General features: G+C 37.5%; 1 protein-coding gene across 2 annotated transcripts; it reads right to left on the reverse strand.

Annotated features, from left to right (window-relative positions):
- Positions 1 to 2,577: 2,577 nt before the first annotated feature.
- Positions 2,578 to 25,479, reverse strand: C9orf72 (C9orf72-SMCR8 complex subunit). 2 transcript variants are annotated; one of them, XM_082656750.1, is made up of 11 exons: positions 25,418 to 25,479; positions 20,243 to 20,730; positions 19,056 to 19,115; positions 15,488 to 15,583; positions 14,704 to 14,768; positions 13,338 to 13,410; positions 11,459 to 11,575; positions 8,341 to 8,576; positions 5,935 to 5,992; positions 4,439 to 4,548; positions 2,578 to 4,333 (listed from the first exon to the last, which is right to left on the reverse strand). In XM_082656750.1, exons 2-11 carry the CDS (start codon positions 20,684 to 20,686, stop codon positions 4,147 to 4,149), a joined length of 1,446 nt encoding a protein of 481 aa, XP_082512876.1. In that variant the 5' UTR covers positions 20,687 to 20,730; positions 25,418 to 25,479; the 3' UTR covers positions 2,578 to 4,146. The 2 variants fall into 2 exon arrangements, with proteins under 2 accessions (XP_082512876.1, XP_082512877.1); XM_082656751.1 differs by lacking the exon at positions 25,418 to 25,479 and adding an exon at positions 23,446 to 23,484.
- Positions 25,480 to 26,086: the final 607 nt, after the last annotated feature.

Below are 26,086 nucleotides of genomic sequence, written 5' to 3' on the forward strand. Positions count from 1 at the left end.
AAGGGATTGCTCTGAAATCTACTTTGCCTGATTTTCTTAATTTTTTTTTATTGGGGTATAGTTGTCTTACAATGTTGTTAGTTTCTACTGTACAGCGAAGTGGAGTTCCCTGTGCTATACAGCAGGTTCAGATTAGTTATCTATTTTATACATATTAGTGTATATATGTCAATCCCAATCTCCCAGTTCATCTCCCCCCACCCCTGCTGCTTTGCCCACTTGGTGTCCATACATTTGCTCTCTACATCTGTGTCTCTATTTCTGCCCTGCAAACCGGTTCATCTGTACCAGTTTGCCTGCTATTAATATAGCCACTCCTGCTTTCTTTTGATTGGTGTTAATATGGTATATCTTTCTCTACCCTTTTACTTTTAATCTGTCCTTTATTTTCTACATGTGGTTTTTGTTGGTAGCATATAGTTGGGACTTGTTTTTTAAATCCAATCTGACAAGTTCTGCCTTTTAATTGAGGTATTTAGAATATTTATCTTTAAATCTCTTGAAAAGATAATTGGCTGTTTAAGCAAAAATAGTAAGCGTGCAGCTTATAGCATATGTAGATGTAGAATGTGAGGCCCCAACAGCACAAAGGCAAGAAGAGAGAAATAGAAGTTTTTCATTGTAAGGTTCTTAAACTGTACGTCATGTGGTATATCACTTGAATGTAGACGGGTATGTTAAAGATGTATATACTATAACCCTAAAGCAATCACTGAAATAAAAGAGTTACAACTAATAAGCCAACAAAAGCGATAAAAGGGAATCATGAAAAAAATACTCAATCTACAAGAAAGTAGAAAAAGAAGAAAAAAATAACAAAGAACAAATGGTACAAATAGAAAACAAATAGCAAGATGATAGATTGAATCTAACCATATCAATAATTACATTAAATGTAAATGTTCTAAACACCCTGATTAAATGGTAATGATTGTCAGATTAGGTAAAAGAGCATATGAAACACTCATCAGGTACTGAGCTAAGTACCTTACATAGTCTCACTAAGTCCTCTTTTTTTCTTTTAATTTATTTAAATTTATTTTTGGCTGTGTTGGGTCTTTGTTGCTGCACGTGGGCTTTCTCAAGTTGTGGCGAGTGGGGGCTACTCTTCGTTGCGGTGCACAGGATTCTCATTGTGATGGCTTCTCTTGTTGCGGAGCATGGGCTCTAGGCACATGGGCTTCAGCAGTTGTGGCATAAGGGCTCAGTAGTTGTGGCTCACGGGCTCTAAAGCACAAGCTTGGTAGTTGTGGCGCATGGGCTTAGTTTCTCCGCGGCACGTGGGATCCTCCCAGACTACGGCTCAAACATGTGTCCCCTGCATTGGCAGGTGGATTCCCAACCACTGCACCACCACGGAAGCCCTCATTTAGGTCCTCTTAACAATCATGAGGTTATCATCATGTCCTCATTTCAAATATTTAACAAATGAGCCTCAGAGAGGTTAAGTAACTTCTCCAAGTAGCAAAGCAGGGAATCACACTTGGGCACTGCAGAGTGCTAGTAAGCCTGTATGTAATACTTGCTTCCTTCCCCTCCCTCCAATTCAACAGCACTGAGTACCTGCTACATGGAGGAACTGTCCCAGGAGCTGTGCCACAGGACAAGTCTGGCAACTGTTTGGGATGAAATCCAGCTTAACCAACTGAGTGACCACAGGCTGTGTATTATACTTCCTTAAGCTCTAGTCTCCTCATTTGTAAAACGGAATTAAACATACCTGCCTCATAGTGTTGTTGCGATGATAGATTCAGAAAGTCCAGTGGATAGTGTGTGTCACGTGGGGGTGGTGAACTGCTTTTGGTACTTTAACCTGCACCCTGCAGATGACACAAGAAATATCAATTGGTACAATTCCATGTAAAAACCAAAATAGTATTAGAGAAGAGTGACATTCACTGTCTTCCTGTTTGACCTGCAGCACTACAGAGATAGACCATAGAGGTCTCATTTTTAACTTCCAGCATTATATGAAGTTTGGGTTTCTTCTCTGAGAATCTTAGCAATGCAATGAACCAGTCTTCTTCTAGAGAAACCTTTCAACTCAACTATTACATTTATGAATTAATTTTGTTTTCCTGGAGTAAAAGTGTCAATCTTATTTGTTTTTCAGATTAAGGGGTTTAGATTCCTTACACTTTCACTTTCATACTGGACACCTATACTGGGGACCTGGAAGGAATAACTTCAACTTAGATTGTATTAATATTATTATAACAATAATTTAAAAAAAGAATTTACACAAGTATTATCTTATATCTGATATATTAATATAGAAATTAAAAAGTCAAAATGCAGTCCTGGGAGTTAAGCAGACAAAAAAATAAAAAACAAAACAATCAAATCACATATAATTCCAGCATCACACAGAACCTTTAAATATATTTTCTTTCAGAAGAGAAAATCAATTAAAAAAATTGTTTAGATACAACATGACTGTCAGCAGAGCAGGAAGCCAATCAGTCTTTCAATATCATAGCACTGCTTTTCCAAGTAAATAACTGAAAGACACAAAATTTCAAAGATCTTTTATTCAAAATTCTCCATCTAGGAGAAAAGATATATAACAATGTGCACACATGCTTTAATAACTTATTTCACTGTACAACTTGCATCCCATACAATGGTACAATAAATCAGCAAAAGAAAATAATTAGCACTTAAATAATCTATCATGTAAATAGCACTGAATACAGCGTTCAACAAGGTGGAATCTGTACATTTTTTCATGACTGAGCCAGAGCATCTGTCAATCTAGTTGAGTATGTGTCTAAAAATCGAGATGTCCACACCTTTATTAGTGATGTGAAAGGCTATTAGGACCTATGTTGGTTTGGGTTAAATTTGGTGGGCGAGGGCAGAGGGGCTCTATCACTTTTATCCCTTTCTTATAAATACTTTTTCTCTTTAAGTTACTTCCACAGTTTTAAATAAAAATATATTTTATGCTTGTGTATACTATTTTGTCAATACTGTTCTAGCACAGAATTATGTTAATTGGTTATTTTATAGCTAGCAAAATGGTCCAAGCACATTAAGGAAACAAAAGAAATTGACCACTTAGTTCTGCCAAAGTAGCACCTAGTAAAATAGCATGTCAGTAACGTTTCTCCTGCTAGTCCTCCTACGATGCAGGCAAAGAGACGTGGCAACAACTTCAAAAAGATGGGCAGAAATTTAAGGAAGAAGATACTATTCTTGTTCCTGAAAAAAAATCTTACTAGTTAGTATTTCTCTATTGCATTTAATAATCTCGGAGTTATAATGACTGCTAAATCAAAGGAAGACTATACAAGAGGAAAACAAGATAAAAATGAGAGACTAGTGAAATCTGAACTTCTTCCAAGAGATTATATTTTCCAAGAAAAACAAAAGGCACAGGAGGTATACATTTCAATTTGCCTCAAAAATAATGAAAATTAACTGAAAAACTTGGCAATAACTACTGAAACATAAAATCCAATTCTCTACATTTTCTGTGACAGAGCTCAACAAACAAACAGAAAAACACCCTGATTGTGGTTCACCATAATCGGGACTATACATACTGCCTGACGTTTCTACACAGACTGAATCCCAAGGACTAAGTCTGCAAAGTAGGATCGAACAATTGATTTCAATAAAACATCTGCTTGATCAATATTTTCTTTCTAAAACTTAACCTATGTTCAAGCTAACTTCTTTTTGTGGAACTGAAATGATTTGAACGCTCTAATTTTTAGCTGATTGTAGAAGTATTACCGTAATCCCCCAAACCAAGGAATACCAAGAGATGGAAAGTCAACTAGTATTATATCTGTGAAAGCTAACTCAGATTTCACTTGGATACTTGTAAACCATGAATCATAAGTTTCAAAAAACAGTAGCTGTGGTCAAGTTTATATCCTATATCTTTAAAAGATAGCAATAATATTTATTATAATTGTAAACATACGTCTGTCTCCCAAGAGAGCACATCTAGGAAAAGGTGCATTTATTGTAACTGCACCTAACATCCCCTTACAGGCTTTCTGTGACAACTGCAGTGTAACTATCATTTGCTGAGCAGGACTCTAGGGCATAACCCGAGGGAACCATGTCTCCCAATACCACGGAGCTACTTTACCAGCAATTATGATCGGGACGCAATATTAACAAGTTACACATTTAAAAAGTCATTAGAACATCTCGTTCTTGGACACTAGTATAGAAAGGTCTTCCAAAGATAAAGGAATGGAGGCCTGGTTTAATTTTCTCAGCTAGAGCCATTATTATGTTAAGATCGCCCTCTGCTGTTAAATCAAGGTCTATCTTCAGGTTCCGAAGCGATTTAAAGGGCTTTTTCCCCTTCTGCCTACAAATAATAATAAAAAAGAAATTATAATACAGAAAATGTCCAAAGGGAACAAAACAAAAGCAACGTATGAAGGTTTTTCTTCCATTTAGGAGTCTGACTTACGTATCATCTTCTATATATTTTATTAGTGTCAAGGCTTTTCTGTGAAGGACGAGCAGAAACTGTGCAAGGAAAGTACTCCTGAGAGAGAGACCGGGTTTCAAATGAAAGACCTGCAGGATAATGAAGCATTTTTATAAATAATTTGCCCCGTTCTACTTATACACAGCATGTTTCTGTCTCAGCGCTGACAGTGCCTGGCAGATAACTCACGTTAGAGCAGCTAACCACTTCCACAGATGCGCCCTGACACACAGGAGGAGGTGGAGGTACGGGTCTAGGAGTGATCTAATAGTTCTGTTTATCTTTAAGAATTGACTCAAATTTTTCCTTCTGCCTTAGACTATATTCGTGTTCATTTTATTTATTATTAAAAATCATGATATAAGTTACTTCTAGCTGTGTTATTTAAGTTTTCTCTGCCCACATCTTCAAATAAAATTGGAGCTACCAGAGGTGAGCCATGCTTAGACTATGGGGTTTTTAAAATTTATTTATTTATTTATTTATTTTTGGCTGTGTTGGGTCTTTGTTGCTGTGCGCGGGCTTTCTCTAGTTGCGGTGAGCGGGGGGTACTCTTCGTTGCGGTGCTCGGGCTTCTCATCGTGGTGGCTTGTCTTTGTTGCGGAGCATGGGCTCTAGGTGCGCGGGATTCAGTAGTTGCGGCTCGCGGGCTCTAGAGTGCAGGCTCAGTAGTTGTGGCGCACGGGCTTAGTTGCTCCACGGCATGTGGGATCTTCCTGGACCAGGGCTCGAACCCATGTCCCCTGTGTTGGCAGGCGAATTCTTTACCACTGCGCCACCAGGAAAGTCCTAGACTATGGTTTTGAGATATTCATATTTTTCTATTCTGGGGGGGTGGGGGTACATGTGTAGTGGTAGAAGGATTTTATTTCTGCTTGGGAAGCATGGAATTACATGACTTGGAATTATCCTTGAACTTTGCAATATGTCACAGACCACAGACCTGGATCCAAAATTCCTAGTCAACCTAACGATTATGTTATTTCAAAGCTACATCTATGACACTATTTCTTGGCCTGATCCCCAGAAAGATAATTATGACAAATCTCTGTTACCTTAAGAAATAAGACCCATATAATCTAAAATTTTCTTCAAAATCTAGATTTTTTTCAAAGGAATGAGACAATAAAGATGCTATCATGTAAATAAGTTTTAAAGACATTTTTTGCTCAATTAAGGCAAATAAACATTTGTACAATATCCCCCTTACCAAAAGAAAACACCCTTGGGTTATAAGTTAGTGCTTGGAATTAAAACATTTATTATTTGAACTGGGGGATGCTGCATCTTTAATTGTTAATATACAGGCTACTCCCCTCTAACAATTCAGAAGAAAAATAATTTTCACACTTTAGAAAGATCAGAGACTCTACAAAAGGACTTAATTCTAAATTATATTATAGGCAGTGTGGGATATATTGAAAAAGAAAACATGTCATACCATTCAGTCTGACAATCTCAGGTTTAACATTTACCTGATCCAGGAAGGCTTTTACTAGAGTGTCTCTGTGTAAGACATCTTGAAAAATATTCCTATGAAGAAAACAGGACAAATGTTGAAATGATTTCCGCAACCTCTCACACCAGCCAACAAATTAAATTCTTAGAAGTGGGATTATAAACATATTTATAAGAATTAGATATATGTATTTGAAAATATAAAATACATACTCATTTTAACTCAAGGATACATTTGTCTATTACTGGAGTTTGTCAGGCCACAAAGTAATTATTTTCTCTTAAATAGTATAAGCAGTCCCAGGAAGGGTATGTATGTATCTATCATACACATTATAAAAAAATACCAATTGCCTTAGGCAATTAATAAATATAATTACCAATTCCTGCCATCTCAAAAATATAGAACAGCAACAAAAATAAACACATACCACTACCACCAAAAACCAAAACAAAAGGTTAACTTCACATACTAATAACTTCTAATAAGCAGTTTAGGAAGAAAAAAAGGTAAGAGGACGAATGCTGGGAAACATTCAGGTGGGATTAAGGAACACACACAGATGGTTATCTGCAACGTCTTGATCACTGGGTTTGTATCCACAAGCCCATCATCTGGCAAGTAACATGAACCAGCTACCTAAGAAAATGTTAGCTACACTGGCAATGAGCAGTAAGAAGTTAAGTTGTAATTCACAGTGGAGATAATGTTTATCTACCACACAACCTAGGATATAGTAGGTTCTTAAAAAAGACTGTCCCTTTCCCAACCCTCTTTGATCTTTTCTCTTCTTCCTTCCCTTTCCTTGCCTTCTACTTCCCTAAGGAATTTACTGGGTTGCTAGGTTATACTCAAGTCAGAGGGTAATATAACATTTACTAAGGTAAGTAATTTTTAACTGAAAAGAAAGACTGAAAATAGCAGGGATCATCATATAACTGACAGGAGTAGCAGGGAGGGAGGTGTGTGCGCAGAGGTAATAGGAAAGTACCTAAAATTTCCTAGTTTTAGCAGATGGGTGTTCCCTACTACAGAAGAAGGAAACTCAGAAGGGGGAAAAGTCAGCATTTCACAATTACTGGCTGTCCAACTGGTGGCCAGTGTGGGCACTGACAACAACCTTTCTCTGGCTTTGGAGAGAGAATTCAGCTATTTAAGTCTAGTGTTCTGAATATATCTGTTTCATAAATTGCTTGTATTGGTCATATGTGAATTAGGTGAAGCAAAGTGTTAAAAAATTCCCCCAAAAGCGCTCTCCAGGAGCCCACCAAAAAATAGAAAAAAAAAACCCCAAACACTTTAGGAAAGAAGAAAATGCTTGAAGGATCAGATTAATTTTGAGAATTTTGACACGTGTGCCAAAATTACCTATATGTGAAAACTTCGGGACCTGAAATTCTTATTGTTTTGTTTTCTAAACCAATTCCCCTACATCTTTCAAAGGACTCAACAAGAACACCAGAGAGCTGGGAAAAGCTGGGTCCTAATGAAGCCATCTTTCTGCACCTAGAGACACACGAGGCTGGGGATTCCTTGGACATGGTGTTTCCTTACTATGCTTTTGGGCAACACCTTCTGTCTGACTATTGGTGCTTCACATGTCTGTTGCCTCAGCTCAAAAGTTTTCTTCAAGACACAGGACAGGGTTGCTTGCTCCAATTTTACTGCTGCCTTATACACTCAAACCTGGATTATACTAGTTAACATTTATTGAGCACATTCTATGTGCCAGGCATTTTAAACTGATTAAAGAGAACCATGATAGTATACTACAATTTCTTTTCCTGATTTCAGAACATCATTTAAGTGTTTTATAATTCAGATTTATCATCTTTTTTTTTTCTAGTTGAGTCCACATTCAACATATTATCATTACTTTTTTTCTTGTTAATTTACTGATCAGACTTTATGGTAAGAAATGAATAACACAATATAAAATGCAAAGTAAAAGAATGCTCTATTAATATATTTTGACAGTTTTGCCATATTTTATATTTATATATCAAGGAAAAACAGACTTAGAATTACCTCTTTAGTTAATAAGGTTCAGTTAATCAGCCTTTTATGACTCTTACACACTAGTCTATAAGCAATGTAAGGAGCTGGGGCTGTCTGGCTGGCCACTATTAACCTTAGCACCAAGTACTGCGCCTAGGGGCTCAATATACATTTGTTAAATAAATACTTAAATACTTATTTTTAAGGACTAATCTAACCTATCTTATGGGAAACACAATTATATTAAGAAAAGCTGACATTTAAGAAAAAACGCTTGATTAACCAAATACTTCTTCCAGTATAATTCTCCTAGTAATGTTTCTTTCCTTTTAAGCAACAAATTGTTTGTTTTCTTTCTACTCATAAAAGATACAGCTTCCTAATATTGCTTAATGACAATATCAAAAAGCAAGGCACGACATACAAATCAGGAGTGAAGCTTTCGTCCGTGTAGATGATGGTATCCTGAGCCATGTCTTCTTCTGAAGTGGCTCTCCAGAATGCTGCCAGCTCTGATCTCATGTATCTACGCTGATTATAAATATGTTCGTGACAGGGTGGCATCTGCTTGACGGTGTTGACGTCCACATCTATGTGTGTGGTGGGATAGGGCGCGTACATGACTTGCCGGAAGGGAAGCACAAAGCTTCCAGTTGAATCCTGTTATAAACGAAAAGAAAATTTACTGAGAGAGGAACCAAGATGGCGGAGTAGAAGGATGTGCTCTCACTCCCTCTTGCGAGAACACCGGAATCACAACTAACTGCTGGACAATCATCGACAGGAAGACACTGGAACTCATCAAAAAGGATACCCACATCCAAAGACAAAGGAGAAGCCACAATGTGACAGTAGGAGGGGTGCAATCACAGTAAAATCAAATCCCGTAACTGCTGGGTGGGTGACTCACAGACCGGAGAACACTTAGACCACAGAAGTCCACCCACTGGAGTGAAGGTTCTGAGCCCCACGTCAGGCTTCCCAACCTGGGGGTCCGGCAACGGGAGGAGGAATTCCTAGAGAATCAGACTTTGAAGGCTACTGGGATTTGACTGCAGAACTACAGAACTGGGGGAAACAGAGACTCTACTCTTGGAGGGCACCCACAAAGTAGTGTGCACATCAGGACCGAGGGGTAAGGAGCAGTGACCCCAGGGGAGACTGAACCGGACCTACGTGTTAGTGTTGGAGGGTCTCCTGCAGAGGTGGGGGGTGGCTGTGGCTCACCGTGGGGACAAGGACACTGAGAACAGAAGTTCTGGGAAGTACTCCTTGGCATGAGCCCTCCCAGAGTCTGCCATTAGCCCCACCAAAGAGCCCAGGTAGGCTCCAGTGTTGGGTTGCCTCAGGCCAAACAACCAACAGGGAGGGAACCCAGCCCCTCAGCAGTCCGGTGGATTAAAGTTTTACTGAGTTCTGCCCACCAGAGCAACAGTCAGCTCTACCCACCACCAGTCCTTCCCATCAAGCCTCTTAGATAGCCTCATCCACCAGAGGGCACACAGCAGAAGCAAGAAGAACTACAGTCCTGCAGCCTGTGGAACAAAAACCACATTCACAAAAAGCCAGACAAGATGAAAAGGCAGAGGGCTGTGTACCAGATGAAGGAACAAGATAAAACCCCAGAAAAAGAAAATTTACTGTCTTTTACGCCAAAAGGTATGAAGAGCTATCTTTTAATTAAAAAAAAACAGCTGGCTTTAACTTAGCAAATACAGCTCTAGAAATTTATCCTGGACAATGAATCATGATTGTGTGCCAAATTCCAGTGATGTGTGTGTTACAGCACTGGGTTAGATAGTAAAACGCCAGAAACAACCTAAGTATCCAAAAAGAAAAGTGATTAAATAAATAAAAATGTTTTATTGCTTAGCTGCTAAAAATTAAGTTGCCAATGTTTATGTGTTCATATTGAAAGATGTTCACAATACAGTGTGAAAAAGGAAGTTAAAACATGCGGAGTATAATCTAATTTTTTGGGGGGGAGGGGAAGATATGAAAAAAACACTAACAGAAGAAAAAAAGACCAGAAAGATATATGCCAAATATTAACAAGGGTTATTCATTGGATTATGAGATTACAAGTGACTTTTTACATTCTTCTTGATTATTCATATATTCTGTTAAGTCTCAATGAATATGTATTTTTACAGTAAGTAAAAAATGTACTTCTTTCCAGGTATAGTCACTAGGTAGCCAGCTGCCATATAACAAGTACCTATTGTTATAATGTCAAAGTATTCTCTGGGAAGCTATACAATTTAAACTTGCCTGGAAAACTCTTAACAAATATTTTTTCATTAAATTATAGTTTCAAGTTTTCCACTATGCATTTGGTATAGGTCCCTTTTAGGGATAAAATTATACAATAAATGAGATGATGCTGAGGAAATAAAAGTACTAAGTACCTTATTATGCCTTTGATAGGAGAAGTTCTAATTTTCAGATTTGTACAATTCAAATCAAAAATGAGTTCCCTTTAAGTAGTTTCTGTATTTAAACAACACTATTATTCTCAGCTCAGAGCATGCACATCATTGAAAATGTAAAAGCTGAAAATAATTTTTATTTGCAACAATTTTTACTATTTTTTTCTTTCATTTTACTATGCCTATATCCTCAAGAAAGCATTCACTCTGAGAGACTCACATAGCCATTAGGAAATCTACTTCTTCGCACCTTTGACTATAATTGAAACATCAATAACAGATTCAATAAAGTGAAGAACAATTCCCCATAATTATTGAAAATAATTGCTTATTTATATTTGTCTGTTTTGCTCCTTGAAGAGCAGACTCAAGTAAATAAAGGAAAAATATAAAATAATTTTTTCTTTTGTATATATGTGTGTGTATACACACACACACACATACATACATCCAGGAATTGCTTGAGTCCTGTACACTGCTTCAAGATAGGAAGCAGCTTAACATTTTTTTCAATAAATGAATATGGTACTTTAAACATAAAATGGTAACACAAAAATTCAAATCCGTTCAGTAAAAAAAGAAATGTTCCCATTTAGTTATGGAACCTGATTCAAGCACATATTAAAAAAAAAAAATCCTGAGGCCAGACAGGCAGCTACGGGAAACCAGAGAGAAACACAAAGAAAGCTATTCTGTGATGTTTCACAGATACTAACTATAAATTCATATGACATATACTCCATGTTCAGACCTGTGTAAAGGAAGTCAGCTCCTTGGCATATAAACATGAGACACATTAAATGCTAATGTTCAAAATATATGTATAAAGATTCTCAAAAATGATTTAAAAAAATTGGGTTCGGGCTTCCCTGGTGGCGCAGTGGTTGAGAGTCCGCCTGCCGATGCAGGGGACACGGGTTTGTGCCCCGGTCTGGGAGGATCTCACATGCCGCGGAGCGGCTGGGCCCGTGAGCCATGGCCGCTGAGCCTGCGCGTCCGGAGACCGTTGCTCCACAACGGGAGAGGCCACAACAGTGAGAGGCCCGCGTACCGCAAAAACAAAACAAAACAAAACAAAAAATTGGGTTCACCCGTGATAAATGGAAACTATACCTTTAGTAGGCCTTGTACAAAGAGCCCTGACTCGTATTTAAATGATGATTCTGCTTCACATAATCTGGAGCATTTTCTCTCTGCTGGAGTCAGAAAAAGGCATAATGTTCTTACTATCTGTAAGTGAAAATATTTTAGCATTAAAATATGAAGTAAAAAGGTCACTGGTTTGCTTATGAAAGAGATCTGAATAGAAATTTCAATTGTTATTGTCAATAAAATCTATTCTGAGAAATAAGTATTCCATAGTCACCTGGAATAGTCTATGGGATATCACACTTGTTGCTTAAAATAGGTATTCTGTGGTCAAGTAAGTTTGGGAAATGTTAGTAAATTTATTGTATGGTATCTCAAAACCTTTAACATTTGAATACATATTGTGACTCTCCAGGTGACTGAAACAATATGCAGACTTTTTCAAACTTACTTGACCATGGAACCCTTATTCCTAATCTTATATTAGGAAATAATGACCTAATATAATTATTGATTGTATCTCCACCCAGCAACAAGTGTATTTCAAACAAGTAAACCGTTTGGACGAGAAAACTAAATGCAGTTAAATCAAGGAGAATTATGGCTTCTGTTAATAGTTCTATATGTAAAATCCCATTACAATGAATATCTAAGTGTCTAACTCCTTCAACAGAATGAGAATTAATTCTTTCAAATTTAATTTAAAAGAAGCAAGCCATTGGTTGGGGATTAGAAACCTGTCATTCTAACAGGATTTGATCATAGTTCTATTAGGAAAAATAAAAAGCCATCTAACTACCTTGGAATTCAGACTATATTCAGAGTTTTTATATTAGAGCAGTGGTTTTCAAACTAGTGATGGCAACCTTTTCTTAAATTAAAAAGAGAAGAGATAAAAGAGAAGTTATTAAGCTAGAAGAGGATGTGGGATGAGAAAAATGTTTGAAAAACAGAGCCCCAACCATAGAGGCTTTCTCCCTCCAAGAAGCAACTGGGAACGCCCTGTGGAACCTGAAGGCTTTGGAGGACACAAATTGAAAGCTACCTTCCTTGGGTAACAGAAATAATAAGAAGTCACTAGATGCAATATAATAACAGAGGTAAGCTAACCTGTCATAAATGGTTGTACCAGAAATATAATTTTGGTAAATCAAAGGTCAAGTAATTATACAGGGTAGCTTATTATATTACAGAAAAAAATTATAAATATATTTGTCAAGCAAATAATCATTCCTAATATATTTCCTGTGTAAAACTTAGAAAAATTAGGTTTGCTTAAATTGATAGATATGTGCACTTTTCTCTCTCTAATTAATCATCAGTGAAGAAAAGTACAAAATTCCTTAGTTTATTACCTAATGCTTGGAAAGGTAACTGTTCATTAATTATTTATTAACTCATATAGCACTAAAACAAATGGTCACAAATGTTACTGAATAAGATATAACCTCCATCGATCACTTAATAGCAATAGGTTCCTAAAAGGAATAGATTTAGGGGGAAAAGCAAGATAGTGAAATCAAGATGAATGATCAGATACCATTTCTTTGTAATTAGTACCAAAAGTACATGGCTATCTTCACATTTATTAAAGATAACATTAGGAAATAGAAGACAAATATTTTTAAAAACATCTGACCTTAAAATATCCTCAAAACCATTTATACAGTACTGAGACAAGTATTTATGAATTACCACAATGAAACTGATAAATGACTTCCTATTCAAACAGTTTACTTTAAACTCATTTTTGCCACAGGGTGTCACAGTAATTTGGTTAGATTATATTGCCTCCTTATACTATTAGATCATCTTGATGGCAACCTAACCTTTAAATTACAATCCATAATATGTTAGCAGTTTTAAAAAGTCAGATCGTTTGCTGGTTTATAAAATAAATTACCTTATTTACTTTCTCCGCACTGCTACCTACTACAACAGAACAGCCACAGGTCTGCAAGTGGGAGCTGATGGCACTATAAATTGAAAAAAAAAAAAAAAAAAAAGATTAAAAACACTGACTGTAAAACAATTTCACAAACTAAAAAAAAAAATAATAAAGTGAGCTTCAAATAACTCTGAATAGCTTTACATGATGAACACCAAAACTCTGATTATAATGTCATCTTTTATTTCTATAGTACTTTGCATTTTCCACCACATGCCTCTCACAGATTCTATTTGAACCTTAAAATAATGCAGTTAGTAAAATATTACCATTTTATCGTGGAAGAAACTGAGGTGTAGAGAGGTTAAGTGGTTAATTTAAAGTCAAATGGGATTAAAAATAACATGAATGGCTGACACTGATCAGAATCAGGACTAAAGAGCCCCTGATTCAAGCCATGTAAGGCCTGGAGATTAAACAAACTCACGCCTCTAAGACTCCATCATGCACCTAAAGGAGAAGACTGTAGACATAAAAGCAAATACTTTACCCTTTCACTCCTTATTTTTTAAAATAAAATTTTGTGATAATCTGTAATTGTAAAGAAACACTCAAGTAGGAGATGAGATTATACATGTAGACGCAGTCCTCAGTTAAGGGACTTAGCACACAGGCACTCAATAAATACTGGCTATTATTATTGTTATTATCATTTTCTTAGAAGAAATATAAATAGAAAATGTAAGCTATTAGCTATTATTATGTGCTTATATGTGCCATGCACTGTTTTAAATGCTTAATATGATTTATCTCACTCAAGGCTTACAACAATCCTATGAAGTAGGTACTACTAATATTCCCATTTTATAAATGAGGTAATGGAGGAACAGAGAGTTCAGGTGGCTTGCCCAGGGTTACACAGCAGTAAGCCAGGAAGTCTGGTTTTAGAGCTCACACTTTTAAGCACTGAAATCTGTTGTAAAATGGAAAGGATCAGTACAAATATGAATAATTGTCTTTTCTAGGCCGAAATAAGTCTATCTACAATGCAACTTAATTTGAAAGGATTCTTAGTTTCAGCTTTAATGAGAAGAAAAACAAGAAACCGGAACCAAACAAGGGTCCAAGAATTCTTGCCTGAGTACTACGGAAATTCAGCTTCTTTAAATATTAAATAGAGTAACATCAAATATATCATAGGCATGTGATAAGTAAAGAAGTAACACAAAACTAAGCAATGGTTCAAATATGCATTTTTGACCCTAGAATAATGAAGGTAGGCATTCTGTTATTATTTTCTTCCTTCCCAATTTTGTCACAGGTGAGCGTAAGATTTGCATCTGCTTCACCCAGCTTTTACAAAAAGAAACAAAATTCTTACTTGAGAAGAAAGCCTTCATGACAACTGTCACCAATATCATCATCATTGAGAACTGTATCAGCTATCTAAAATGAACCAAAAAAAAAAAAATTTATTCTGGCTGTAACAAAATGCTGAAATAACACTTTTAATAGACAAGTTTTCTGAAGTCTAGGCTCAATATAACACACTGCCCTCATTTCTGAGCATCACAAATCCCCATAAAACAATCTGTGTGCGTCACTATAAACTTGCAGAACAAATGATGTGAAAGCTGGTCAGACAGCTTAAGCAACAATGTTTACAAGAACAATTTCCTCTTCTGAGCTGTCACAATCAGGAGACACATCTTAATTACCAAGTCAGGGAGCAACAAAAATAGTTTCCTAAAGATTTCTCTATACATGCATAGTGTGTAATTCCTAATGTCCTCAACAAATGAATGATTAAGGAAATCAGATTAGTGAAGGTGAGTGAACTTCCATTAACTGCCAGTGATTCGCACACTGCTTTGTTACAAAAAGTACTGCATTAAATACTGACTGATTCTCTAAGGTCTGAAATTCTCCTGCTCAGGAAATGCAAAAGTGGAGAAATTAACTTCATGAATTTAATTTTATCATATTACCATTACTGACCAAAAAGCCTCTGGCCATAAAATTCAGGATTTTAAGTGTGTTTGTTAAAGTGGCTAATAATTCATATGAACAGTATATATGACAAAAAAATGTATATTACTAAAATTAGAATATTACTAATACACATCATAGTAATATCCTATTTAACGTTACAAGTGAGAACTTACATCTATTTCTTCAGGGACACTGTGGGATTTCATAGATGAAAGCAGTTCCATGACAGGAATTACCTCTCCAGTAAGCATTGGAATAATACTCTGACCCTGCATAAAAAAGTAAAATGACGTGAAGAAAAATCACACAATATAGGATAAAGTGGGCAATAAAAAACTGAAAGCAAAGAATAACACCCTTTGATAGAAATACTTGATAACTTGTTCAAACAGCCCCAAACAAGTCTACTACTCCAAAATATTTCTATTTCTAAAGGATTTACATGTTGTTTAAAACTCCTTTTCATTCTTCCAGGAATAATTTTCTTTTTTTCTCTTTTTTTTTGGCTGCACCATGCGACATGCGGGATCTTAGTTCCCCAACCAGGGATCGAACCCATACCCCCTGCACTGGGAGAACGAAGACTTTTTTGTTGTTGTTAATTAAATATCTTTATTATGGGAAAGTTTCCCATATCCCATAGTATGCCTAGAATATGTTACTCATTAAAAGTATACAGTTTTTTTTTTTTTTTATTGGGGCTACAGTTGTTTTGCAATGTTGTGGGAGCATGGAGTCTTAATCACTGAATCGCCAGGGAAATCCCAGGAATAATTTTCTTTAGTCAGAATGGAATCATTGGTTTATCATTTACACAAAATAATTAAATCACCACACCAAATTTAGAAACGTTCTCCTTTGAAATTTTGAGATATAAGAACTTTTGTTAATCAAAGGTCACTGATGCATTTTATATTAAAAATGAGGAAAGCCAAGCATAAAAAGACTTTGAAATCCTCAGCAGATAACTCAGTAGTAAAGTGTGAATCAATACTCAATCTCAGGACTTCCATGGTGGTCCAGTGGTTGGGATTTCGCCTTCCAATGCAGGGGGTGCAGGTTCGATCCCTGGTCACGGAGCTAGGATCCCACATGCCTCGCGGCCAAAAAACCAAAACATAAAACAGAAGCAGTGTTGTAACAAATTCAATAAAGACTTTAAAATTGGTCCACATCAAAAAAAAAAAAATCTAAAAAAACCCCTCAATCTCTACATTCATAATAAGGTATAATCTACCCAAATGCAAATCAAAGTCATAACATATATTTTTAAGAATCAATAAGGCAGACAAATTTCCTTCAGTGTTCTTTCAAGGTAATGCTACTACTTATTACATCTCAAAGATGTAATTTTAAAACCTGCAGTTTCTAGAATGAAATTGAAAATTCAGTACAGAACACCACACATATAAAGTGTCTCAAACACGGGTGCTCCCTCATTTATTCACTGCCACCACCACTCCCCCAAAATGTTTTGCCCATCCTGAATATGTAAACTTTTAGAGGCAGATGAAATTGTCATATGTCTATCAATTTTTAGCTACGCATGTTTTAAAATCACCTATTATTTAAGGTCTAACAATAAAACTTTCCCCCTCGTTCACGTTTTATGAAATGATTATATTCAAACTCTTTACATGCATATTCAAATTAGAACCTCTGTCATCCTTGCAGTCAGTCCATTTTTTGAGTGACCAAACCTAGTTTTCAGAGCCCCTTATCATATAAGTTGCTTCAGAATTTAAATGTGATGCTGTCTCTGGAAATTTTATCCTAATAGGCCCCCTTGCATCACACAGGAGGTTTTATTATTTAAAAAAAAAAAATCCATCCCTGTAGTAACTTACAAACATAAAACCACTCATTGTTTTTGCTTTTCAAAGTAAGTTTTTAAATGTCTGCTTACAATTACAACAATCAATACATGCAATTCAAGAAGATTAATAACTGAAGCTGCGTTAAATTTGCTTCCTTGTAAAATGATTTTACCAGATGACAGCTATAAGCATCTAAAACTAGCACTGATTAAAGTTGTTTTAGACTAAGTATCATCCTCAAACAGTATTTATTGTTCAAAATAAAGTCACTGCAAGCACATGATATGAGATTTGCAAGAACTCGATTATCAGGTGACTCCTCCTTTTCAGAAAGGATAGTTATGGGAAAATACCTCCCCTTAGGTGTAGGCATATATATAGTATGTCATACACAGCATCTCAGACATTTATCATCATAAGCAAATGGCTATGCTCATTGAAGCTTAACAACAATGACAAATCCTAGACGGCTGAACACAGAAGAGGCTCTAAAAGAAAATGCTTCCAGTTATTTCCTCCTTGGACTTCTCTAACTTGAACTTTTCAGCAGGTGAACGTTTCCCCTTTAAAAACCTCCAGTTTGTCCAAGTATACTTTCCTCTTGACATAGAAGGGATAGGATAACATTTTCAAGAAAAGCCCTTAAACGAGAAATAAACCTAAATGTTAATAGTGGTCAACTTTATAAGTACAGGTTTCTGGTTTGAAAAAAAATCCCAGAAAAAGTAGAATTTTACTGGGTCTTAAATTTCGTTATTTTGAGATAACTCTACTAGTTACTCCGTAACTAGCAGGTACATCTAGAAGTTGGTGAAATTCATCCCATTCCTTGGCACCCTGCTTACTGACCAGCAAGCAAAGGCTGGGCTTCTCTGAGTAAAGGGAAACATTTCCTTGTAAGTCTTAGAACTTGCCCCATAATTACCTCCTTCTGACTTTTGTAAAAGTTATTTACAAAAGTACAAACTTAACAGTTTTGTAAAGAAGATTATTTTATAGGGTTTTGTATTTCCCTTGTTCATGTTCCTGTATTTTGACAAACTTTTAGAAAAAGTTATTGTTTAAAATATCATTTGTCTCAGGCAGGCTAAAGAGAACCAGGAAGAAGGCTTGTTTAGACTGGAGTTTTAACAGAGGAGCAAGGAGGGTGGCCAGAAGCAATGAAAGTAAAAGCAAAGAACACTTTTTCCTTTGGGGATTCGCCTTCCAAACGCCTCTGCCCTAGGCTGAAATGTTTGCAATTAATTTCCATAAGGGAAGCCATACCCTTGCAATCATGCTTCTCAAACCCTGGTGCCTGCTCCCTAAGGATGTTCAAAACCATGGGATAAACACAGCATGTTTTCCTGGAGACTTGATACCACTGGAAGCCCAAGTGGTAAGAAGGTGAGGAATATCACCGGCAAACTGTAATATTAAAACAAAAAGATATATCACGGAATAAAATGTAAATTGCATGAGTTTTAAAGATACAACACGAGACTTCAAAGAAATATTATGCTTAGAGCTGTGTCTGTACCCCCAGATACTTTAGGGGCACTCACTCTCCTGTTACAACTACTTCTGTGGAAATGTTTGAGAAGCAATACCTTAAAAAAAAAATAAAACTCATATAGAATTTAAAATTTTTACTATGAACAAGTTATCCAAAACTTATCCCATGCAAACAGAAAAAAAGGGAAGCAAAATATTAATTTGTGGATGTAATTATTATTATCCTTTACCTATTTAACTCTTCAGGTCTAAGATATGGAAATTTTCATCCAGTTTATTCCATTTATCTCCATAAAGATTCTGTTCGTGCTCAGGCTCACTCTGTCAAACTAGTAATGTCTTCAAGGCCTTAACAGAAGCAGCCCTTAGCTTTATACAGACATATGTAGTGGGTTTGGCAGTGTCTTGTAATATGCAATCTGCACCTTACCTGATCTTCCATTCTCTCTGTGCCTTCCAAGACGATCTTCTGGACATTTTCTTGCCTTTCCTGAGAGAGAGAAAATTCATTAAAATAAAAAAAAACACAACATTTTGATACTTGTTTATTTTTCACAATACAGTTAAATGGCAGACATCTTCTTGGGTAATTTAGTTCATGGGAACAACATGTTCCACTTTAGGGCAAAAAAAAAAGGGGGGGGGATTAACGCAACAAATCCATGCTCTCACAGACAATATGAAATAAAATAAAAACACCCTTTTTATCTGCAGTTAAAAACAGATAATGTGACAGAAAGAGTCAATGTAACATCTGTGTAGTTTCACAAAGGAAACTAATGATTTGTACTTTTCAAATTAGATAAGATCCAGACGAATCTAGTGACTATACAGCTTCCAGATTTTAAATGATTTTCATAAGCACGTGAGAAGAAAGGAGGCAAGCCTGCAAACACAGTAAAAAAAACTCTTCTTTTAAAAGATACTATTTTTCCTTACTATTTGGTAAAAGCCTTATAAAATCAGTAAGGCTTTAGTGGACTTCCATGTTAGTATCAAACTGCAAAGCAGAAAGGAGAATTAAATTTGTTCTTCTCATCTGCCAAAATTACAGTATATGGAAATATAATTATCATTATATATTAAACTATAAGATTAGGGGACAACAATGATTTCCTCTACCTCAATCTACAAAATTAAAAGGAATATCTCCTGAAAACCATTTGGCCCAAAGTCTTCAATTTACAAATTTGGGAACTTGGCAAAGAAATTAAAGGGACCAAAGGTTATTTGGGCAAAGGCTTAGGAAACTATTGTTCTGAACTGCTTACGCCCACACAGTGGTAAGTGAAAGACAGGGTCATGCAATGCAGAAACAAAAAGCTTTTAGAGTCAAAGGCTCCCAAGACAAATCCAGACTCTAAAACTTCTGTTTCCTTATTTCTCTAAGCTTTGGCTTTCTATTTACAATGTGAAGCTATCATCTCCTACTTTGCAGAGTTAGAAGACCACAGACATCAGCCTAAGATCTATCGGTACCTAATAGGGTAGAAGCAAATAACAGCTCCTGTTTGAACTTAATTGCACATAATTTCTAAAAATTAGATAAAAATGTATCAGGAGGTAAACTTTCAGTAGCTAGGTTAGCATGCTTAATACGCTTCCAAACCCACTCACCTTGTGCATCCATATCCTTCCCTTCCGGATAATGTGTGTTAATCTATCCACACACACTCTGTGAAGTGGGAGATAGAAACTCAGCTCCGTCTGGGGAAGTATAATTGATAGTCCATAGGTGCTCCTATCCCCATTCCAGTTTCCATCGAAGATTAAGGACACAATAATTACTCCTTTTTCAGACAAGACAAAAAACTTTACGTCTATCGCCCCACTCTCTGCATTTCGAAGGATTTCTCCGTTGAGGGTATGGTTGGCAAGAAAAGTTATTTCTCCATCGCTTAGAAGTAACTGTTCTGTCTTTGGAGCCCAGATGTGCCTTACTCTAGGACCAAGAATATTGTCCCAGTAAGCAAAGGTTGCTGCTAATAAAGGGGATTCACCACTTAAAGCAATCTCTGTCTTGGCAACAGCTGGAGAAGGTGGTGGACAGAGAGTCGACATCACTGCATCCCAACTGTCACATTATCCAAAAGCTCCAAGGTTATCTAAACAATGACAAACAAAACGAGTGATTAGGTTCAGCGATTTTAAGCCATCCATCAAAAACGCATATTTTGGGACTGACATATATACACTACTATATATAAAATAGATAACTAATAAGAACCTACTGTACAGCACAGGGAACTCTACTCAGTACTCTGTAATGACCTATATGGGAAAAGAATCTAAGAAAGAGTGGATATATGTATATGTATAACTGGTTCACTTTGCTGTACAGCAGAAACACAACATTGTAAATCAATTTTACAAAAGAAATAAAGGGCATTCTAAGGTCAAAAAAACCCCAAACCCTCAAATGATTTATGTATATGTGGTTTTCTCCTCTTCAGTCAAAACGATTTGGAAGCATGTCTCCTACATGAAAGAGACATTGAACTAGCATGGCAGGTGCATATTAAGTGTTTGCGATATGATGATAATGTACTACCATACATAGTAACATGCCACTTATATTCAGGGCATACACTTAGAAATCCAAAATAATAATGGCCTTAAAAAAAGCCTCTGAACATTAATATAAACTATTATATACTAAAGCTCATAAAATAGATCCTCACTGTTTCTAAACATCCAGCCTATATGCAATTCTAATATGATTGGATATCTGGTTCCTAAACCATAGGAACTAAAGAGAAACAAACTGAGAAAGGGAGGGCTTAGCTAGAGACCATGACACTTCTTGTGGGCTGAACTATGTCCCCCCAAAATATATGTTCAAGTCCTAATAACCCCCTGTATCTGTGAATGTGACCTTATTTGGAAATAGGTGTAATCAAGTTAAGATGGGGTCCTAATCCAATGGCTGGTGTCATTACAAGGAGAAAGATTTGGAGACACACAGACAGGGAAAACAGGGCCATGCGAAGACGAAGGCAGAAACTGGAGTGATGCAGCAAGAAGCCATTAAAGTAATGTGAAGGATCGCTGGTAACTATCAGAAGCTAAGATGAGGCAAAGAACGGTTCTTCCGTGGAAACTTCAGAGGAGCATGCTCCTGCCAACACCTTATTTCAGACTTCTAGCTTTCAGAACAGAGAGAGAATACATTTTCCTCATTTTTACATCACACAGTTTGTGGTACTTTACTACAGCAGTCCACACCTGACAGGAGAAAACCTTAAAAGCTGCTAAGAAAAGAAAAAAAAAAAAAAAAAAAGGCAAAAGCTTGCAAGAATACAACAATCTAGAACCATAAGAGAAAATAAGCAAAAAGTCCTCAATGCACTCAGTGATGCTCTTTGGGTAAAGCCCAATACTGGTGTTTAAAATGACAGATAAATACATTTAATATGCTATTCAAGACAGCAGCGTAGCCTTTTATCATTGCAAACAGAGTTATACTAAACGGGTAAAAAAGCTTTAGTTATTTAAAACATGTAGAGAACTAAATGATTGGATGGGCCCGGTCAACCTTTCAATCTACTGAGAAAACAGAGAAGAGGAACTGCCCAAGGTCACCAAGCCAGGCTGGAATCCAGGTCTCTTGTATATCTTAACCCACCCCATTGTATCACTCTGAAAGTGTACATTCAATGTGATGTTAATGTAAAATGAATCATTCCTGCCTAGTGTTAAAATTGAATACCTATGCATATTCAATACCAATTTCATTTAAACAAGTCTAAAATTGTGGAATCTATTCGTCATATAGTGGTAAAGGATAGTAGTTAATAATAGGTGAACTATGATATATCTATCTTTGCCTGTATGCTTGCTTTGGGAATTAACATTTTATCTGTAACTAAATTCATGTCAAAGTAAACCATTTTACTTAAAGAATTTGATCTACATCTTGTCAGAAGAGTTCAGAGACTGATGAAAAGCAAAAAAAAAAAAAAACCCAACAAAAACCGACTCTAATTTTAGAGTACTGTATGAGCACTTTTATCATGATGTCAAGAACAGTTATACAGTGCTTGGCAAAACGCTTTACAGTAGGTATGTGGATATGTGCAGAAATGGCTTAACACAAGAACAGTTCTTGTGTATTTTTTATTTTAGAAATTCACTTAGGAAATATTCACTTTTTTAATGTGTTATATCAATTTAATAGACTTAAGAGACTATACTGGGTATAAGTTGTATAGTTTGTTTAAAATATCCACTGTTATGGATACAATTTAAACAGTCAGTTTATAATGGCAGACTATAGGAACATAATCTGAATTGAAACTGTAATGATGTTATGATAATTAACAATAGCAAACTGGAGGCCAAGGAGACGAATTAAGTAAACACAGAGCTATAAAATTATATGGTAACATATTCTTCTTTTGTTCTTCCTTTTTGGATAAAAAAGGTGAATAATCATAAAGGCAATACTGCTACTCAAACATTTCATCATTATGTTGAAAATAAAAACACTTCCTTAAATGGAATTGAGCCCTGGAGCAAATATGGTTAGATTATGGGACAACTTTTTACCTGATTGTGAAAACTCAACTATTATAGACCACTAATTACATTCAATCTCATTGCTAGTATCATTAGAAAGAGAATAAGGGACAAAGGCTATGTTGAATTGTTTAGCTTTAAATCCTGCCAAAAGTCACAGAGGAGTACACTTAGGAGAGTAGTAAAATGAGTCTACTAACACTTAGAGTCATCATCTTTGGTAAAGACAATCCATACATACAGACATGGCTCAAAAAAATCAGTTCAAAACCAAGAGTCTTTTATCTATATATCTTATTTACATGCAGTGCTGGCTACACCAGACAGTTATCAAACAAAAGCCGTAAGATTCTTTGAGGGAAGCCAGGATTCAAATTGGGTGACACAGTGGCTTGCCACACTCCTGTAAACAAAAAACAGAGTTCATGAGGATGTACCCAATATACTTCCTGAAAATCATCCAACATATGCAGATGTAAAGATTATACTAATTATCATCTGTTAAAACTGTTAGCACAGGGGTAGTTTTGAAGTTTTGCTTTTTCTTAAACCTTTGCTAAAAATCAGTCATCTCTTCTCTGATTGATATTTAGAAAGTTGGTTGGTCCACTGCTGTTGCAAATCAGAATTCAACCATCATAAGGCCCACACTTCTTGTAACCATGTTTTCTGTTTATTTTCTCCCAGCTCTAAGAGAAGCAGGATCCTAAACCAGCCCACCTTCCAAAACAGGAGCTGCCCAGACCAACTATTGACAGTGATCTGCTTGTAACACCAGATAGTTCGCAACACTTCAAGACTCAGAGGTTAAGTTCATCATATCACTATCAGGCCATCTCTCACAGCTCCAGTTTCTCAAATAGGCAGGCTAACCTACTACTCCTTAGAATTCCTTAATTAAAATAGAGCCCAAGGGCAGGCTTGAAAGATAGGCGTCTCCTCTGGTTTTCTCTCTCTCTGAAAGTAAATTCTGAACTGCTAACAGGGCCAAAGAAAGACACTATTTTATCAACTTTAAAAGGTGGGGAAAAAACACTTTAGCCCCCATGTAACTGTTTCCTTGGAGCAGGTTAGTCCTGGCATAGTGCACAGTCTGCAATGTGGTCTATCACTTCTCTTGTTTTTGTTTCATATGTGTAAAGAGAACAGGCATCATGAGGTAGTTTCCAACTGATTCAGGGCTCTCCTAGACTGCCAAGGTGCTGGCAACAGTGTCTGTGTCACATAACACCATCATACTTCAAGTATTCTGACTCCATATTATTAATTTCCCATATATTGTATTCTTGCTTCTGTGATGTTCCCTTTATGTTAAAAGTTTTCCAATGTCTAAGATCGTATCTAACAGTATTTTCCAATCTCTTTGTACAAATTAAAGTGCCAGATGTATTGTGCCCCCTTGCTCTGAATCACAAGAGAGATGAGAACAGTCTGAATTGAAATTTATCCACTGGCCACAACCAGACTGTTTTAACGAGAGCCTAACAAACTTCATTGTTTCTGAAAGGGCCATGTCTCTCGGGCAAGTGCATGACCTCCCGGTCTCCTGAATACAGAAGCCTGGTGGAGTTCACCGGGGCCAGTCAGACCCTGAATGGTCACAGCAGACGCGTAATCAGTGCACTTCTTTTTGCAACCGATACCATCAGTCAAGTGATGCCCAAGTCATAATGGTCAATTCTTTTAAGTAAGTCTGTGTATCCTTGGAGAAGTGAAGTAAGCAGGTCATGAACCACAGAACGGGAGCAAAAGACAGTCTAGAATTGCTGCCCAAATTTACAAGACAACAGCAATCCTTAGAAACTTCAACTTCTGTAGACTAGTAGTATTACCCCACGCCACGCCGCTTTATCCCCTCTCGGACCCCGACTTGGTACGGAGCAGCCGCGCGCCGCCCACCCTCTGGTTTTCCCCGGGCCAGGCCTCTCGGTGCCCGAGGCTCCTTCCCCTTGAGCCCGCGGCACAGGGGGTCCGACGGGTCCCTCTGAGTGTCACGCCGGGACCCCGAGAAAGAGCCAGCTCGGGGACTGTGGGCGGAAAAACGGACCGACCCCTATCCCCCTGCCTCTGCGCCGCCACTGCCAGAAAGCCCGGATGAAGGCAACTCCACTGGTCGCCGGGCTGAAATTCCCGATGCCGGCTTTCGATCAGGGAAGAGAGCGGCAAAGAGAGGACCAGCCGAGCAGAGCCTTGGCGAGAGCCTCCGCCGCCGCCCCCGCGCGGTCCAGGTACCCGGAGCCCAAACAGCCACCTACACGCCGGCTTCTCACTCACCTACGCGCCACCGCCTGCGCCTCCACCGCCTCCGCCGCCGCCGCCGCCGCCGCCGCCGCGGGCATAGAACCGCAACCGCAGTCCCGCCCCCGCGGCCCTGGCCCCGCCCCCGCGCGCGTTGCGTCCGCGAACCCGCTTCACGCCGTGGTCGTTTCCCGCCTTGTGCTCTTCTCCTGGTAAATTTTATCAGTTCTTTCCTCATTCACCCTTAGCGAATACTGTGAGAGCAAGGGGAGGAGAGAAAGGGCGGGAAAAACAAAGCCACACACCTCCTAAACACACCCCCTGCTCTCTCTAGGCCCCGCCCCCCAAGGAAGAAACCGGGCAGCAGGGATGGCTGACGCGCGAAGCGCCATCTTTCACGCGGGCGGAACAAGTCGCTGTTGCTGCACTACCATTTCCTCGTGGGACACCGTAGGTACGCCTTGGTGTTTTCGAGATGCGATTATACGTAAACGCACGACGTCTGCGCGAGGCGGGGTTCGGGGCGTACTTGCTCTGTCCCTTTGCTCAGTGGCGCGGTCGGTAAATTTAGCGTAAGCTGATAACCAAGATAGTTCCGTTCTTAACGGGGAGGACTTCTGGGCCCCAAGAAAGCAAAGAGTTGGTGGTTGTGAATGATTTTGTTTGTGCTTGGCAGGTAGCAGGCGCTCAACAAATATTTGATGA

This window comes from Grampus griseus, assembly GCF_964374135.1.
Source record: "Grampus griseus genome assembly, chromosome: 6".
In the NCBI taxonomy this organism is placed as follows: domain Eukaryota; kingdom Metazoa; phylum Chordata; class Mammalia; order Artiodactyla; family Delphinidae; genus Grampus; species Grampus griseus.

What these genes read in the sequence shown, in the direction of transcription:
- C9orf72 (XM_082656750.1), bottom strand. Translation starts at nt 20,686, where the DNA reads ATGTCGACTCTCTGTCCACCACCTTCTCCAGCTGTTGCCAAGACAGAG. An exon ending in CAGAGAGAATGGAAGATCAG is followed by an intron (nt 15,584 to 19,055) that starts GTAAGGTGCAGA and finishes TTTTTTATGCAG; the next exon opens with GGTCAGAGTATTATTCCAAT. An exon ending in CATGAAGGCTTTCTTCTCAA is followed by an intron (nt 13,411 to 14,703) that starts GTAAGAATTTTG and finishes TTCAATTTATAG; the next exon opens with TGCCATCAGCTCCCACTTGC.